General features: G+C 59.6%; 1 protein-coding gene across 2 annotated transcripts; it reads left to right on the top strand.

The window, feature by feature from the left end:
* The first annotated feature begins 3,044 nt into the window (after positions 1–3,044).
* Positions 3,045–14,287, top strand: AMPD2 (adenosine monophosphate deaminase 2). 2 transcript variants are annotated; one of them, XM_045292069.1, is made up of 18 exons: positions 3,045–3,398; positions 7,678–7,808; positions 7,925–8,055; positions 8,379–8,447; positions 8,544–8,655; positions 8,831–9,017; positions 9,337–9,478; positions 9,746–9,835; positions 9,980–10,109; positions 10,211–10,405; positions 10,492–10,623; positions 11,503–11,666; positions 11,817–11,943; positions 12,023–12,186; positions 12,512–12,632; positions 12,823–12,996; positions 13,119–13,229; positions 13,358–14,287. In XM_045292069.1, the coding sequence occupies exons 1-18, from the start codon at positions 3,389–3,391 to the stop codon at positions 13,565–13,567; spliced, it is 2,400 nt and encodes a 799-aa protein (XP_045148004.1). In that variant the 5' UTR covers positions 3,045–3,388; the 3' UTR covers positions 13,568–14,287. The 2 variants fall into 2 exon arrangements, with proteins under 2 accessions (XP_045148004.1, XP_004699265.1); XM_004699208.2 differs by lacking the exon at positions 3,045–3,398 and adding an exon at positions 4,140–4,385.
* Positions 14,288–16,114: the final 1,827 nt, after the last annotated feature.

Genomic DNA, 16,114 nt, shown 5'->3' with positions numbered 1-16,114 from the left:
AAAAAAAAAAAAAAGAGTTACCATGTCGGAAATGCACAGGAGGGCAGCACTACCCTGCCCAATAGGGGCTGATGAGTGAGTCTGGTGTTTTTGGTGTTTGGTATCTTATTATATGCTTATAACATAATGTAAACACCCCTCCAGTGGTAAACCGAGGACTTGGTAGAGTGTATTTGGCCTTATTTCTACCCTTGCAACCACAGGTGTGGAAAACTAGCCCTATTTTGAGAAATCCTCATTGTTCCGAGATAGAAATGTTTTCAAATGGACCAGGTCTCCAGGCCGAATAATGTCCCCCCACAATAGTCCTCCATTAAGGAGAGTCATAAAGGAGCTACCGTGAAAGATCAACCATCCTTGCCTCTGGCTGTCCACTGTGCCTGAAGGTTATCTGTAGATGAGAGCAATGTAGCAACCTCCTTGGGAGGGCTCAGGGGAGTTCAAGGTCAACTAGCACTAGGTCAAGACAATGCCATTTTATTGCTTGTTCATTGTGACACCCGATTATATTACCCATCGGCTATGTGATACGTTAGCTGTGTGACCTGCATGCCTTTTGACAGATCTGTAAGCCCCATTATATGTACCCACTGGAAAATACATTCACTCTCTTGCTCCTGATATAGGGACAAAGAGCCTCTGTGCCCTACTGTCTGCCTGTATGTCTTTATCATTTTCCACAATTTCTCCGGAGTTGCCTCCCCCAAATATATGCCAAACTTAGCTGCTCGCTACACACGGTAAATGACTGTACACTTGGGGGGTCAACAAAAGTAGGTCAGGGGTTATTCTCCCTGAGGGTTATCAGCCATCTAGAGCAATCAGACGGTATAGTCTGTCCCACCCTAAGTAGGGCTCACTCCCTTCTGATAAGGATAGTAGATTGTTTCCTTGAAGGAGAGTCCAGGGATGTCAAGCCCACTCAAGGTTGACCAAGGTTAGGCTGCCATCATGAATCTAGATAGTTCCTCCCCTTCCTATTGTGTACACCCCTAGCTCATCCCCTTCCTGTTACGCCTATGCCCATTGTATAGCCCCCTCCTATTGTTTGCATTGCCTAAGGTACAACCCCTTCCTGTGACGTATGTCTTTACTTGTAATTAGGGGGCATGCCCGCCCCCAAAGGTATATAAGCCTTAGTTAGTAATAAGTCTTCCTCCTGTCCCCTCTGCCTGCGCTGTTTGTGGACCTGCTGCTGGGATCATGGCCAGGTGAGCATGCTACCATGAAGTGTGTCTGACTCCCTCATTTTACTCTCTCTCTCATTCTCTATGACTTTATTATAATCTTTATATGTATCTCAACCGTACAATTGCGCTTACTGAACCCGTAATTAGTTGTGGGGGGCTGGCTTCCCCCACAGCTGCTGAGGACTTGTTGAACTGTGGGAACCCTCACCCCATTCCTTCTATTGTTGAACCTTTAAATTTCCAATGTTCCTGTCTTAACAGCATTGTGGTACTGAACAACTTTGTTCATACTTTTTTTTCTGGCAACTTTTCCACTCCCTCGCTGCCCCGAGTACTTTTCTGGGAGTAGAATTTGAGGGTCAAACAAAGTGAGCCTTTTTAAGACACTCGATGACATAGTCTAAGCTTTTGGAAAGTGGAATGAACAGACCCTGGGATTTTGCCAGGAACTTTTTGAGCCCTCTGAGATGGGTGTGCCAATCTCACCATATCCTTGCCAACATTTGGATTTTTTTCCCCTTGACCCTTGCTAATTTGATAAGCAAAATACAATATTTGTTTTCTTTTTCCTTTTATTGTTTCCTTATGAGGGGAACATCTCCCCACTCCCCTCATGGCTGTGGAGGCCATGTGCTTTGGTTTGTCCCAGCTGGGGAGAAGTAGGCAGGGCATCACTGGAGGTGGTGCCAGATGTAAGTGGAGAGCAGGATCTAGACTCGGCATCCAGAATGCAGCCTGGTGGAGGAGGAAGTTTGGGAAGGAGTGTGCCTAATGACAAGTGAGGATCTGGATAAAACAGCTTCAGTATAAACAGCTGTGTGGGCAAAGGACTCACAAGTGGGAAACTGATAAGTCTCATAGAAAGCCCATTCTCAGTGGCTGATATACTTAATTATATGGCAGGGGTGGGGTGGTATATCTGCAGCTCCCTCCACAGTCCAACTTCACTTCCTTAGAGGCAGGCTAATCAACCGATGAGAGCCAAGGCCTAGGACACGAGGGTGGTAATAACTCCAGGCTCGGCTCTGCTCTGAGCACGTTATATTTATTAGCTCATTCATCTTCGTCACTAGATAAAACCAGTTGAGATCAAAAGGGCGTCAGCTGCCCAGATGTAAAGCTCAGAAGGCAGGAAGTCAAATGGACGCTGGAGCTTGAGGCAGAAGTGGGATGAGAGTTACGTTGTGGGGATTGCAACCAATGGCTTGTGTATGAACCGTTGGATGGGAAACTGATCTGCTCTGTAAAAACTCAAGTTAAAAGGAAGCCAACTCGTTACAGTTTACAGGCAAAATGAAAGCTCGCAAATAACTTGCCCAACCGCATCAGGTAGCTCAGTGAAGGACCTTGATTTTGGACATGGGTCATTTAGCTACAGGGCCTAAACTCAACCACCACTTACTAGAAATAAACGTGGAAAGGGGAGCCAGGGCATCAGCGCACCCCCGGTCTACCTACACCTGTCAAAAGAAATCAGATGACTTACAATTGGAGCGCTGTCCTACCACGCCTGCTTAGAGTGAAGTCCGGGATAATACCCGCACACCAAACCCACTGCCCTCGTTTCTGATGCAGGACTACCCTATAGGACCTTACTGGACGCCGGACCTTGTGCCAAGCCCCTGCCAAGGGATTTTTATGTTGAAGCCTCACGATAACCCTTGCACGATCCCATCCCGTTTCACACGGACGAGGTAGCTGGCACACAGTTTCCGCGCAAGACCAGGGTGAGTGGAAGCTGGCCACGTGGCGCTGGGAAGAGGAGAAGGGCGGGGGCGGGGGCGGGCCCAGTGGGGGCGGGGCCTGGGACCGCACAGACCAGCTCGGCGCGTGCGGGCTTCTGGTGGGGTCGCACCTGTTGCGTGGCGCTCGCGCGCCCACTCCGAGTACGCAGACCGGACCTCGGATAACCAGAGTGGAGAAGCCTGCACGAGTTCCGGGTCCGACTCCCGGCGGAGCACGTGGTTTGACCGGCTCAGTCCCGGGGCTGGGGGCCTGGACGCCGGGGTTTCCCGAGGCCATTCCAGCCGCTGAGGTCGCTGGGGATCCGCCGCACTTTAGCAATTCTGAAAGGCTGCCTTACTTGCCCCACTGAGTGCCAGAGAGGGACCCTTGGAGCAGAGGGCGGTCTGGACCCGGGTTCCAGGCTCCGCAGACCCTCTCGGGGAGCCACCCCAGAGTCCCTTGGGGCTTTCAGTATGACCTCAGGTGAGTGCGGGCGTGTGCGTGTGCTTGTGTTAGCAGGGGGCTCTCCAGGACATTGCTGTGGCCAGAGTGACAGGAGGTGGGGTGGGGGGCCTCCAGGAGCTAGCCAAGCTAATTAGCCCCTTCCTAATTGAGAAGGACTGTCTGAGTGTGCAGAGAGGGAAACCTTAGAAGCAGCTGAGGTCTCCTTCCCGGACCCCCAGAGAGCAGCTTCTTCCACCAGTGGGATTTTCCCAAGACGGCCCCTCCCTACCGGGCTGGTTCGCCACCGTTCTATTGGCCCCCTCCTCCCGAGCTGGGCCACCCCCGGAGCTGGGGGTCAGACACAAATAAACGGGAGTTCTGCCCGCAGAGGGGCTCGGTGTGCAGGGGAGCACTCCAGGACGCCTGCCCTGAGAAGATGTCCTGAGCTGGGTGCCAGGGACTGGATTCCTGTTTATTATCTTTTCGCGGTTCCCCCCCCTCCCCCTCCCGGGCTGGCTGGACCAGCCAACCTGGACTTTGGCTTCCTTGCTCAGGAGCCCTGGCAAGGGCTGAAGGTGCCTGCAGGGGTTGGTAGAGAGCTGGGGGTTGGTCCTTTCCCATCTTGTTTTCTCGCCGCACCCACTCCCAGCTCCACCCCCACCCCGGCCCCCCCGCCACCATCTACCGCGTCACTCCGGGAACTGAGAAGGAGGAGTGTGGGGGAGAGATCAGGGGCGGGATGGAGGCCCCGCTCCCTGAGGTTGCCAAGACAACATCAGAAATCAAGGCCAGGGCCTCTTCCGCCTGCCAGGCCTCTGCTTCCTGCATCAGTCACTCCCGCTGGGGGCGGGGCAGAGGAAGGGGTTGGAGGTGGCCGAGCGAGGCCCCTGCCGGAGCCGCTCAGACTGCCCCCCATTGTCGCTGCCGCCCCAGCCATGGCATCCTATCCCTCTGGCCCCGGCAAGCCCAAGGCCAAATATCCCTTTAAGAAGCGGTCCAGCCTGCAAGCTGCCGCTGCAGGACCAGGTGAGTGAGTCGGTGCTACCTGGCCGGCCTCGGGCGCTGCTCTGCTCACCACCTTTAGAGCAGACCACCGTCCCTTCTGGGGGCACCCTCCCTGTGGAGCTGCCACCCCCCCTCGATTGTAGGGACGCTTGTCTGGAAGGCCGTGTGGGTAGAATGGGGGTGGTGATGTCCGGCTTCTGTGTCGGGATCCTGTTCTCTGGAACAAGGAGTGGGCGTGAGTGGGTGCAGCAGGAGGTGTGTTTGCACACGTGTCAACTTGTGAACGGTTTGTGTGTATGCGTGTGTGTGAATAGAATGGGAGTGTGTGGAGACAGCTGGCTTTCGGACTGGCCAGCTTAGCTGTGCCTTCCCAGGCAGGCTTCAGCTCTTGCAGCTAGCTCCTCTTCTGGGGACCCCAGACCTAGAACCTCTTGGCTGGGGTGGTGAGGGGGTCTGCCATTTCGAGCGGGCACCCCGGATCTGGGAGGCTCAGTTGTGTGGCTGTTTGCTGGATTCCGGTTTGTGTGTGAGCCCCCAGGGGGATTGGGTTCCTTGAGTCTGACCCTCGGGGGTTCAGCTGCGGTACTGCGGATGTTCCTGCGCCCGCTGGTCTGGCTTCCATCCTTGGAGGCAGCTCTGCACTATTTGGAGCAGGCAGCACAGCGGAGGTGCCTCCTCAGCTCTCAAGGGTTCAGTTGACCAGTCTGCCTGCTAGGGGCTGCCTGCTGGCCCTGGGGACTGAGCCCTAATCCATCTCCACCTTGGTGACCTGTCAAGCGGCCCCCCACCCCCCAACAGCTGTCTGTGCCTACAGCTTGAGTGTCCCCCCATCTGCGTTGTGTATGCCATTGAAGATGCTTGGCTGGGGGCCTACACTGCCTTGAGGGTCCGCATTGGTTCTCTGTGCCCAGGTCTAGGGCAGCAGGCAGAGGGTGTATCTCCCGGGGCTAGGGCTGGACCAGAGACCTTGGGTTGGCACATGGTGAGCCAATCTGTTACTCTTCTTCACATCCTTGGCAGTGAGTCAGGGAGCTCCTGGTCATTGCAAGACCCTGGGAAGGGGCTAGGGGGTAGGGGGTGGAGCACAATCTTGGAGTAGCTGTGCTCTGATGGGGTCGGCCCCCTCCAGCCTGGTGGCCTCTCCAGGTGGGTGTGGCTCATGCTATGGCCAGGACCCCAGAGAAGGGTCCAGCAGACAGCTGAGTTTCCTAGGTCTTGACACCCGCTGACCCCCCAAGTGTGGAGGTTACCCCCACAGAATGTAGCAGCAGCCCCATGGCAGATGTGGGATGGCTCTGGCTGGTAAAACCTGCTCTTGTCCCCCTCATAAGAGTTGTGGGGCTTCCGACCACCCCAGAGGGAGAGGGCGTTGAGATTGGGGCCTTTGGCTTCATCCTGCCCACCCAGGCTGCGGTTTGGGGTTGGGGGTGGCCTGGGGCTGTATTTGAGGGAGAAGGTGGATAGAATCAGGGTTCTGGGGCAACCAAGGACCTTAAGTTCTATCTTACATCCTAGGGGAAGGATAGGGGCCTGTTTTCTGGTGGCCTTCCTGACTACCCTCCCCCCCCACCCAAGTTCTCTGTCCTGACTTAGACACTGCCCTGCCCCCTCCCTCTCTCCACCTCCAAATCTGGCAGTGGGTGGGCTACATGTGGATTTTTGAGGGTCCCAAGAGTCTTATTGGCACAGCCCCTTGGTCTGGGGTTTTAGGGACACTTGCAGAACCTGACTCAGCTGACTGAGCAGGGTGAGGGCAACCTCTTTTCACCCCTGGTTTTTATGGAGGAGGGCCTGAAGCTTCGAGAAGTAGAGGCATGCCTGGAAGTGGGAATAGAGGCAGACTCCAGTCTTCCCTAGACCCTTCTTCTGGGCAGTGTGCCCTGTCCCTGACTATAGGCTTGGGACCAGAGCCCTGGGTCTAGGGGCCCATACACTGGCTCTCAGGAAGCTGGGCAGCAGGGAAGCCTCCCTGGCTGCACGGCTCTGACTGCCAGCCAGTCCCCCCAGAGGGGGCTGGGCCCAGAGGTTGCGTGGGGGACAGCTGAGCCCGACTGCTACCTCTTGGCCACTCAGGCCCTGCCCACTGTGGGTCTCCTCCCTGCCAGCCTGCCCAGCTCCTATCAGCCTGTCCAGCTCCTCCCCCTTGGGGGCCCCACATCTGACTGGGCCCTAGCACTGTGGAGGTTAAGGCCCTGATCCCCTACGAGGGTTCTCCTGACGGATTTCTGGGCTCCCCTGAACTCCCCCAGCCCCCTGGGCTTCTCCGTCATCCCAGGGTCTCCCCTGCTGGTTGCTGCACTTGGTACAGCCCGTGCCGGCCCCCTGAGCTGTCCTGGGGGACTGGCTGCAGCTTCCTTCACACAGCTGGCAGTTGGGCAAGGGGCACAGGGCTGCAGACGGGAGCCCCTGAACTCTGCAGGTAGGGCCCAGGGAGGGGCTGGGGTAGGGGGCTGAGCCCTGGATTTGGGGTGGTTCTTCCCCTGTCCCCCACTTCCTTTGGCCATCTGGGAACCAGGGAAGTGGGCATGGAGACTTTTAAGATGGACTTCCGAGATGAACCCCCAATCCTTCCAGAAGCCAGAGTAGAGAGGGGAAAAGAGTGTGCTTGAGGGGAGCACCCCAAACCTGGCCGCAAGAGCCAAGCTGGGTGTGAAGAGTCAGGGACAGTCCCTGAGGGTGGGCTGGGAGCTCAGTTCCAAGGCCTTCCCCGGCAGCCTCCCAGCGGGTGCCCAGGCCATCTGCCCTCAGTGGAGACTCCTGTGACCTAGGGCCTCAGAGTGGCACTGCATGTTTGTGGCAGCTCCCTTTGGAGGGGCGGCCAATATAGGAGTGGCCAGCTGGGGCCAGGCCACATCTTGGCAGCCTTGGGGTCCTGGGGGAGAGGGCAGGCCTCCCAGGAGAGGCTCCTGCTGCCCAACAGGTCCGCTCCGCCCTGAGGGCTGGGCCCAGGTCAGCCGAGTGGCCACTGGCATTGCCCCTGTGGTCTGCTGGAGTGTCTGTTAGGCCTGGTCCTGGCCTACCTGCCTGGAGCTATGGTCTGGGGTTCCCTAATGAGCTGCTGTGTGTGCCTGCCTGCCTGTCAGCTCAGGGCAGGTTCCCATGCTGGAGCAGGCCTAGGTCAGGAGTCAGGGTCTCCTCACCCTGGGGCCAAAGAGCAATGTGTCCCAGCCTGACTCAAGATCTCACCCAAGCCTCATTTCCTTAGACTCCCAGACTTGCATGCTGGGCCCTCTCCAATTTCCCTCTGGGCAGGCAGGGGCCCAAGCTTCCAGGGGCACCCCAGTGCTGGCCCTGAACTCCACTTTGGTTACAGAGAGCCGGGCCGGGCTGGGCGCCCCACCACTCCAGTCTGCCCGCTCCCTGCCGGGACCCGCACCCTGCCTCAAGCACTTCCCCCTGGACCTGCGCACCTCGATGGACGGCAAGTGCAAGGAGATCGCAGAGGTACCTCCTGGCAGTGCCCCTCCCCGCCGCTCCCCGCCTTCCCGCCCCAGGCTGCAGGGCACACCCAGCTAGCCCTGGCACCCACCCTCCCTTGTGGGCTCCCCTCCCTCCCCCAGGAGCTGTTCAGCCGCTCCCTGGCGGAGAGTGAGCTCCGCAGTGCCCCCTACGAGTTCCCGGAGGAGAGCCCCATCGAGCAGCTGGAGGAGCGGAGGCAGCGTCTGGAGCGGCAGATCAGCCAGGATGTCAAGTGAGCGCCCGACCCACCTCCACCCCTCCACTCTTCTCCCAGCGCCCCTCTGCCTGCTACCCCTAGGCCCCTAACCTCAGGGCAGGCAGCACAGGGCAGTGGTTGGCGCGGGCTTGGCAGTCAGGCTGCCTGCACTAGCGTTCCGCCCTGCCCCCAGTCACCGTGGCCTGGAGCATCTTGCTCAACTCAGGGTCCGTTTTCTCTCCTCCAAAGTGGGGCCAGGTCAGCACCCGCGGCACAGGGTTTTTCTGTGCCCGTCATGCGCGGCACCCAGACCAGGCAGCAAGGGCTGCCCTGGTATCGGCCTGCCCTCTTCCCTCTAGGCTGGAGCCAGACATCCTGCTTCGGGCCAAGCAGGACTTCCTGAAGACCGACAGTGATTCGAACCTACAGTGAGGAGGGCAGGGGGCTGGAGGGGGGCGGGGGCTAGCGGGGGGGCCTGCCCCCAGCGTGCTGGGAGACCTCCATCGCCCCTCCCCCCCATGCAGGCTTTACAAGGAGCAAAGTGAGGGCCAGGGCGACTGGGGCCTGCGTGAGCGGGACGGGCCACTGGAGCGGGAGTTTCAGCGAGTCACCATCTCTGGGGAGGAGAAGTGTGGGGTGAGTGGGGCCATGGGCCCATGCGCAGGTCCCGGGGAGCTCGGCCTGCAGGGAGGGAGAGCATGAGCCTGGCTGGAGGACAGGCTGTCTGTCAGCGGGTCTGGGGTTAGGGTCTCCGGAAGAAGAAGCTGGGTCTGGGATCGAGGCGGGGGTGCGATTTCAGGCCGTCCTCCAGGTGCCCTTCACAGACCTGCTGGATGCAGCCAAGAGTGTGGTGCGAGCCCTCTTCATCCGGGAGAAGTACATGGCCCTGTCCCTGCAGAGCTTCTGCCCCACCACGCGCCGGCACCTGCAGCAGCTGGCCGAGAAGCCTCTGGAGACCCGGACCTATGAGCAAGGGGCCGAGACCCCTGTGCCTGCCGGTGGGACCTCCATCCCTGCCCCACTCTTAGTGCCCTGCCTCCTCGGGGACCCTGGGCTTGGGGCCCTGGAGCCTTGATCCTGGCTGCTTACTTGCCCGCCAGGCTCTGCACAGCCTCTTGGGGGCGCGGGGCAGGGGTGCAGGGACCTGAAGCAGGGCCAGGAGCTGCCCTGCCAGGGTCTCTGACAGCCCTCCCCCTCCCCAGAGTCTTTGGGGGAGAGGGGATTGGATAAGCACTTGGGCTTCATCATGCTGCTTGGAATGGGGGTGCTAGAGAAGATTGGGAGAGGCCTGGACTTACTCACTCCCCCGACCCGCAGATGCCCCAGTGCACCCTCCTGCGCTGGACCAGCACCCGTATGAGCACTGGGAGCCCAGCACCATGCCCGGGGACCTGGGCTTCGGGTTGCGCATGGTGCAGGGCGTGGTACATGTCTACACCAGCCGGGAGCCTAGTGAGCAGTAAGAGGCCTGGGGAGTGTGCTGGGGCCTCCAAGGGGGGCTGGAGAAGAGGCCAGGTCCAGTGTGTGCTGGGGGGGGGGGCGAGGGAGGCTGGGGGTGCTCAGATAGGGGCTGGGCCAGGGGTGTCAGGCTGGGGCCCAGTGTGTTTGTGATGGGAGGGTAATGCTGGGGCCTGGTGTGTGATGGGGGGAGGACTGTGCCAGGACCTGGTACGTGATGGGGGGCTGAGTCCGGCTACTCTCCTTACCTGCTTTCCCCCTGTGTCAGCTGTGCAGAGCTGGACCTGCCCTACCCTGACCTGCAGGAGTTCGTGGCTGATGTCAATGTGCTGATGGCCCTGATTATCAACGGCCCCATGTGAGCCCTCTGCTGGCCCTAGCCCTGCCCCCCACCCACCCTAGCTCTCATGAGTCTTCTCCCTGGCTAGTCCCTGAGCCCTCCTGCAGCCCCAGGCACCTCCCTTGGGCCCTGCTACCCTGCCATGCTCTTTCTCCTGCCCAGAAAGTCCTTCTGCTACCGCCGGCTGCAGTACCTGAGCTCCAAGTTCCAGATGCATGTGCTGCTGAACGAGATGAAGGAGCTGGCTGCCCAGAAGAAGGTGCCCCACCGGGACTTCTACAACATCCGTAAGGTGGGCATCCCCATGGGGCCCTCTGCATCCCGACCCTGTGCCTTGGCCTGGCCTCCCCCTCCTGGATCCCGGGCCCACTCACCACCCCCTGCTCCCCCCAGGTGGACACGCACATCCACGCCTCGTCTTGCATGAACCAGAAGCACCTGCTGCGCTTCATCAAGCGGGCCATGAAGCGGCACTTGGAGGAGATCGTGCACGTGGAGCAGGGCCGAGAGCAGACGCTCCGGGAGGTGTTCGAGAGCATGAACCTCACAGCCTACGACCTGAGTGTGGACACACTCGATGTGCACGCGGTCTGTCCCTGGGCCCTGGGCCCTGGGCGGAGGGGCAGGGTCATGTGGCCGCCGGTGGGTGACTGAGGCCTGCCCATCTCCCTTAGGACAGGAATACCTTCCATCGCTTTGACAAGTTCAATGCCAAGTACAACCCGATTGGGGAGTCCGTCCTGCGGGAGATCTTCATCAAGACTGACAACAGGGTCTCTGGGAAGTACTTTGCTCACATCATCAAGGTAAAGAGGAGCAGCTGCCGAGCCGGCCTCTGTGCCCCAGGGTCAGGGCCTGTATACATACATACAGCCAGCATGCCATGACCGTAGTCAGTATGGGACCACTCAGTGGGCCAGGTAAGCACAGGCTTACTTGTGTTTAGTGATTAATCTGTCGTGAATAAATACACACGTTTTTCACCACTTCAAAAATCCTGCCTCTCGGTATGGCTGGCATTTGCCTCTCCCAACACCATGGCACCTTTTCAAACTTATAACCCCCGACACAGGGTCAGAGTACCCAGTAAGCAAGGTAAGCACCGGCTTACTTGTGCTTACTTACTCATCTGTAGTGATCAAGTGTACGTAGCCTTCACGCCACAGTTCACTGCAGATGAGCGAGTAAGGCAAAAGAAGCCTGTACTGCCCTTGCTCGCCGGGTGGGTCGTCCACCCCTCAGTGCCCAGCTGACATAGCACTATCACATGGGTCATCTCATACCAGAGCAGTGTTTTCCATCTGAGAGGCTATCCCGACCCCACCCACATATCTGGTGTGATCTTGCTGTTTTTCCTGTTATCTACGATGCTTAGCATCCTACTGTGCTTACGATGTGTGTGCTTACCAATGGCTTGCCCTACCGGGGTGTATGCATTGGGCGACCTGCTTCGTCTTGTCGTCTTCATTCCTAACCCGCCAAGCACAGAGTTGATGCTCTCTGAACCCTGTGCCACGGCGCAGGGAGGCAGGCTCAGCTTTTAGATGTTTCCGACGATTCCGTACCAAAAGTAGACCAGATTCCATGCAGCAGCTGTCCTGAGCCTGTGGGAGGGGCACGCTGTGAGGTGGCTGGGTGGGAGGGACACCAGCTCTGACAGCTGCTGCCCACGACGTGTCTCCCAGGAGGTGATGTCGGACCTGGAGGAGAGCAAATACCAGAATGCTGAGCTGCGGCTGTCCATCTACGGGCGCTCCAGGGACGAGTGGGACAAGCTGGCGCGCTGGGCTGTGATGCACCGCGTGCACTCGCCCAACGTGCGCTGGCTTGTGCAGGTGCCCCGCCTCTTGTGAGTGTCCCTGGGGTGTGAGTCCACGGCCCCCACTAGCCCTCTACCCCCTGCCTGGGGCCATTCAAGGCTCTGCATGGTTCCTTTGGGGTTCTGTGTGCCCTGTGTTACCTTTGACCCTGCTGGCCTGTGTGTGTGTGTCCCCTGCAGTGACGTGTATCGAACCAAGGGCCAGCTGGCCAACTTCCAGGAGATGCTGGAGAACATCTTCATGCCACTCTTCGAGGCCACCGTGCACCCCGCCAGCCACCCGGAGCTGCATCTCTTCTTGAAGCATGTGAGTGGGCAGCCTGGGGTGGAGGGCAGCCAGCCAGCTGGCTCACGGCTCTGGGCCTGACCTCAGGGTCCTGTGCCAGGTGGATGGCTTTGACAGCGTGGACGACGAGTCCAAGCCAGAGAACCACGTCTTCAACATGGAGAGCCCCCTCCCCGAGGCCTGGGTGGAGGAGGACAACCCACCCTACTCCTACTACCTCTACTACACCTTCGCCAACATGGTCACACTGAACCACCTGCGCAGGTGCCTGTCTGCCCTCTGCTGTTGGCTGGCCTCCCCCCACACCCCGACCTGGCTTTGCTCTGGGCCTGGCCTGGCTGGGGCCACCAGAGCCCTAGCTCACTGGTCATCCTCCCACCTGTACTGTGTATGTCCTTCTCTGGACCTGGGGGCTCTGTCGCTTCCCCTCTTCCCCCCCCTCCCCCTGCACATGCACATAGCAAGAGCTACCCTGCCCTCTTATGCCTGGCAGGCCCACAGTGCTACTGGCTTGGAGGGCAGGCCCACAGGTTGGGGCCCTGGAGCCCAAACTTAGGATCTGACCAGTCCTCCCCCACCCCCCCCACAGGCAGAGGGGCTTCCACACGTTTGTGCTGAGGCCGCACTGCGGGGAGGCTGGGCCCATCCACCACCTGGTGTCAGCCTTCATGCTGGCTGAGAACATCTCCCACGGGCTGCTGCTACGCAAGGTGAGCGCCGTCCCCACCTACCTGTCCCCCGTCAGCTCCCCCTACCCAGTTCCCAGTGCCCCTCTGCACAGCAGTCCCAACCTGGACTTCCTCCCCCACCCAGCAGGGTGGCCTGGCTGGGCCCCACAGTCAGCATGTCCTTCCCAGCCTGGAGGCCACCTCACAGGCCGGCTTCCCTATTGCCTGCCAGGCTCCAGTGCTTCAGTACCTGTATTACCTGGCCCAGATTGGCATCGCCATGTCCCCGCTCAGCAACAACAGCCTCTTTCTCAGCTACCACCGGAACCCGCTCCCCGAGTACCTGTCGCGTGGCCTCATGGTCTCACTGTCCACTGATGACCCCCTGCAGTTTCACTTCACCAAGGTGAGTGCCCTGCAGGGGGCTGGGACCTCCAGGTGCCCAGCACTGGGGCCTGGCAGGGTTGGCGCTGCCCCCCACTCAGGTGAGCCGTCGGAGGCTCCTGACTGACCGCCTCTCCCGTGCAGGAGCCTCTGATGGAGGAGTACAGCATCGCCACGCAGGTGTGGAAGCTCAGCTCCTGCGACATGTGTGAGCTGGCCCGCAATAGCGTGCTCATGAGCGGCTTCTCCCACAAGGTACATCCTGCGTCTGCCCCTAGCACGCCTGCTCCGGGAGGCCCCTTCCTCCTGCCCTGGCCCAGCCCCTAGGGTAGTATCCCAGCCTGCTGCAGCCCTGCCCATTCTCCCGACTCCGACTCCCTCAGGTGAAGAGCCACTGGCTGGGACCCAACTACACCAAGGAGGGTCCTGAGGGCAACGACATCCGCCGCACCAACGTGCCCGACATCCGTGTGGGCTACCGCCACGAGACGCTGTGCCAGGAGCTGGCCCTCATCACGCAGGCCGTGCAGAGTGAGATGCTGGAGACCATCCCCGAGGAGACGGGGCTCCCCACCAGCCCAGCACCCCAGTGAACGGACCAGCCTCGACCACTGGGCCGGCGTTATGACCACGCCTCGTTCCCAGGTCCTGCCCCTCACGCCCGGGTCTCTGCATGGCTCCGTTATTCCGTGTTTTGTCCTGTGCATGTCTGACCCCGTAGCTGCCCCTGTCACCCCGAGGGAGCCACACCCAGGAGCCTGCTGCTGCCGGGCGGGATGGCCAGGCTTCGGATTGGAGGGCCGGCCCCGCCCTGCTCCCTCTGGAACCTCAGTGGCCGGCCAGGGCGGGGCCGGTGGAGGAGGGGGCAGAGGGGGAGGGGCCGCCTGCGGGAGTCAAAGGAGTCAGGCTTGGCCAACCTTGCTTACCTGGCTGTTACTGCTGCCAGAGGTCAGTGGTTACCCTATGCTGCCTGGTCCCCAGGGGGTGGACTCCGACCTTGGAGGTGCTGGGGCAGGACCCCCACACCCCACCCCTGGCCACTGCCCCCACAGCCCCTCTCCGTCCTTCCTCCAGTCCGCGTGCTCCCTTGCCAACTTCCTGTGCCTCTGTGGGAGGGGCAGCACCCTGCACTGTGTCCACGGCTCCTGAGGCTGGGTCAGCCACCAGCCCTGGAGGTGGCGTCCCTGGGACGGTCCCAGATCCCGGCAGCCCTGTGTGTCACATCCCAACCGAGGGCTTTGCTGTGAAGTAGTGTTTGATACAGTCCTATCTTTCCTAGTGCACGACGAATAAAGATTATTTAAGTAATGTGGCAGGCAGGGTCTCTGTTGGGAGGGGGAGAGGTCTGGCCAGGCCCTTGAGGGCAGGGGTCCGGCATCACTTGGAATGGAGCTTTCAGGGGAGAGTGCCTGGGCTGGCTGATGTACCTCTGCCCATGGGAATTGGTGGGAGGGGGCGGGAGGGATCCACAGGAGCCTACCTTGTGCCCCAAGTTACATCCCTGCCACAACAGCATGGTGGGAGTGGCATCCCCTCTGCCCCCACCTACAGCTCTCTTAAAAGCAGACCTTAAGCTAAGGTTCTTCAGCTTTGGGGACACAACTGGCGGGGTTGGGGTGTTGGTGGTGGTGGTGGATGGTGTAAATTGCTCCCACATTCAGGAGATTGTATTGTGAAGAGTTGGAGCAAGCTGGTGCATTCTGAATGCACCCTTAACCAACGTGGGTCTGCCCCATACCTCATGTCCAGGAATTAGGGCTTCTGGGGTGCCTCCTTGGACACAGAGGTCACAGGAGGCTGACATCTGTGTGGAAAGGAGGGTGGGGTGTGCCCTGTATGTGCAGAATCCGAGCCTCAGAGAAGCCTGGGGCTGCTGCTGCTGCGGCTGCCTGCAGCCTCCTGCAGCTGTGGTGGGAAGACACAGGCCACGGCTTCAGTGACAATCGCCCAAGAGCAGTGGGAGCCCGTGTGTAATTGAAGACTGGGAGCTATGTCGTAGCTGTGTCATCCGCCCACCCCCAGCTCAGCTCCTGTACCGGAGTCCTGCACACACTTGGGGAGAGCAGGTCTGCATCTGGCCCCGTGCCCCTCAGCAGGAACCCACAATACTTGGGCCTAAGCACGCCTGATCCCCGTGGTTGAGACCCAGGGTCCATCCCAGAGGCTTCCCCTGCCAGACCGAAAGTCACAAAACCAGGAAAACCCTTCGAGCTTGACTCATGACAGGGCCACGTGTCTCAGGGTGGAAACAGGTTCTCCAGAGGTGCTTCTTGGCTCTAATGCTCAACACTAGTCATGGAGGCTGACGGCCAGGCCTTTCTTCCACGCCACCATTCACTGAGTTTGAACCCGCAAGCAGGACCGGAATTCTCTGTTTTGACAGTTGATGCCTCCTCTGTCGTGTGACCCAGCATCATGTGAACAACTCCGTGCTCTGGGCAACAAGGCAGTTGCAAGAGGATTTGGGTAGAGTGCAAGCCCTGGCTCAGGTCACAGTTCTTGTGGTGCCTCCTCAGGGGTGGTGCCTGCTTCACATCGGTAGACTACGTGGAGAACTTCCTTATACTTACTGGCCTGGATCCTGCAGCTGGCTTGGGACACGGGCAGTGGTCTGCCATGTCGCTGACTCTGGGAGTTGTTAGTGGCTTGGCATATTGCCTGTGGACAATGGACTCACTTGATTCTGCCTCCACTGGCCTGTGATCTCCCTGCCCCCCACCCCCACCCCCATGACTGTGGTCAAGAAGGACCTCCAGCCTAGCACAAACTGCCACCAATTGTAGGGATGGCCTCAACTGCCATCCGGTCGATTCCAGTTCACGGTGACCCTCCGAGTCACTTCCGGGCCGTAGAACTGAGTGTCGGAGCTGGATGATGCCTGAGACTGAGCACCACTGGCGGGTTTCCTGGAGCAGAAACAGGCTCGGGAGGTGAAGGGGCCCGAGGCAGGACCTGGACTAGAGCTCAGCCTCCAGCCTCCAGCCCCCTCCTCCTCTTCCCTCAGCGCCAAGCAACGGTGCTTTCCAAGGGGAAGGGAACGTGAGAAGGCGGCGGATGTGCTTAATCAGAGTGCGGTCTACTCTCCATCTACAAGACAAGATCAGAAGGTCTTTCTAGAAGATCCCCGAAGGCTAGAACTC

Source organism: Echinops telfairi, unplaced genomic scaffold (assembly GCF_000313985.2).
Source record: "Echinops telfairi isolate 266 unplaced genomic scaffold, ASM31398v2 ScPeMD7_443;HRSCAF=831, whole genome shotgun sequence".
Taxonomy (NCBI): domain Eukaryota; kingdom Metazoa; phylum Chordata; class Mammalia; order Afrosoricida; family Tenrecidae; genus Echinops; species Echinops telfairi.
This window is presented reverse-complemented; position numbering and strand designations above follow the sequence as displayed.

Bases quoted from the DNA above. Each gene is read 5' to 3' on its own strand.
- AMPD2 (XM_004699208.2), top strand. From the start codon at position 4,295: ATGGCATCCTATCCCTCTGGCCCCGGCAAGCCCAAGGCCAAATATCCC. The intron at 10,110-10,210 runs GTGGGCATCCCC...TGCTCCCCCCAG, and splicing joins ACTTCTACAACATCCGTAAG to GTGGACACGCACATCCACGC. The intron at 11,944-12,022 runs GTGAGTGGGCAG...GTCCTGTGCCAG, and splicing joins TGCATCTCTTCTTGAAGCAT to GTGGATGGCTTTGACAGCGT.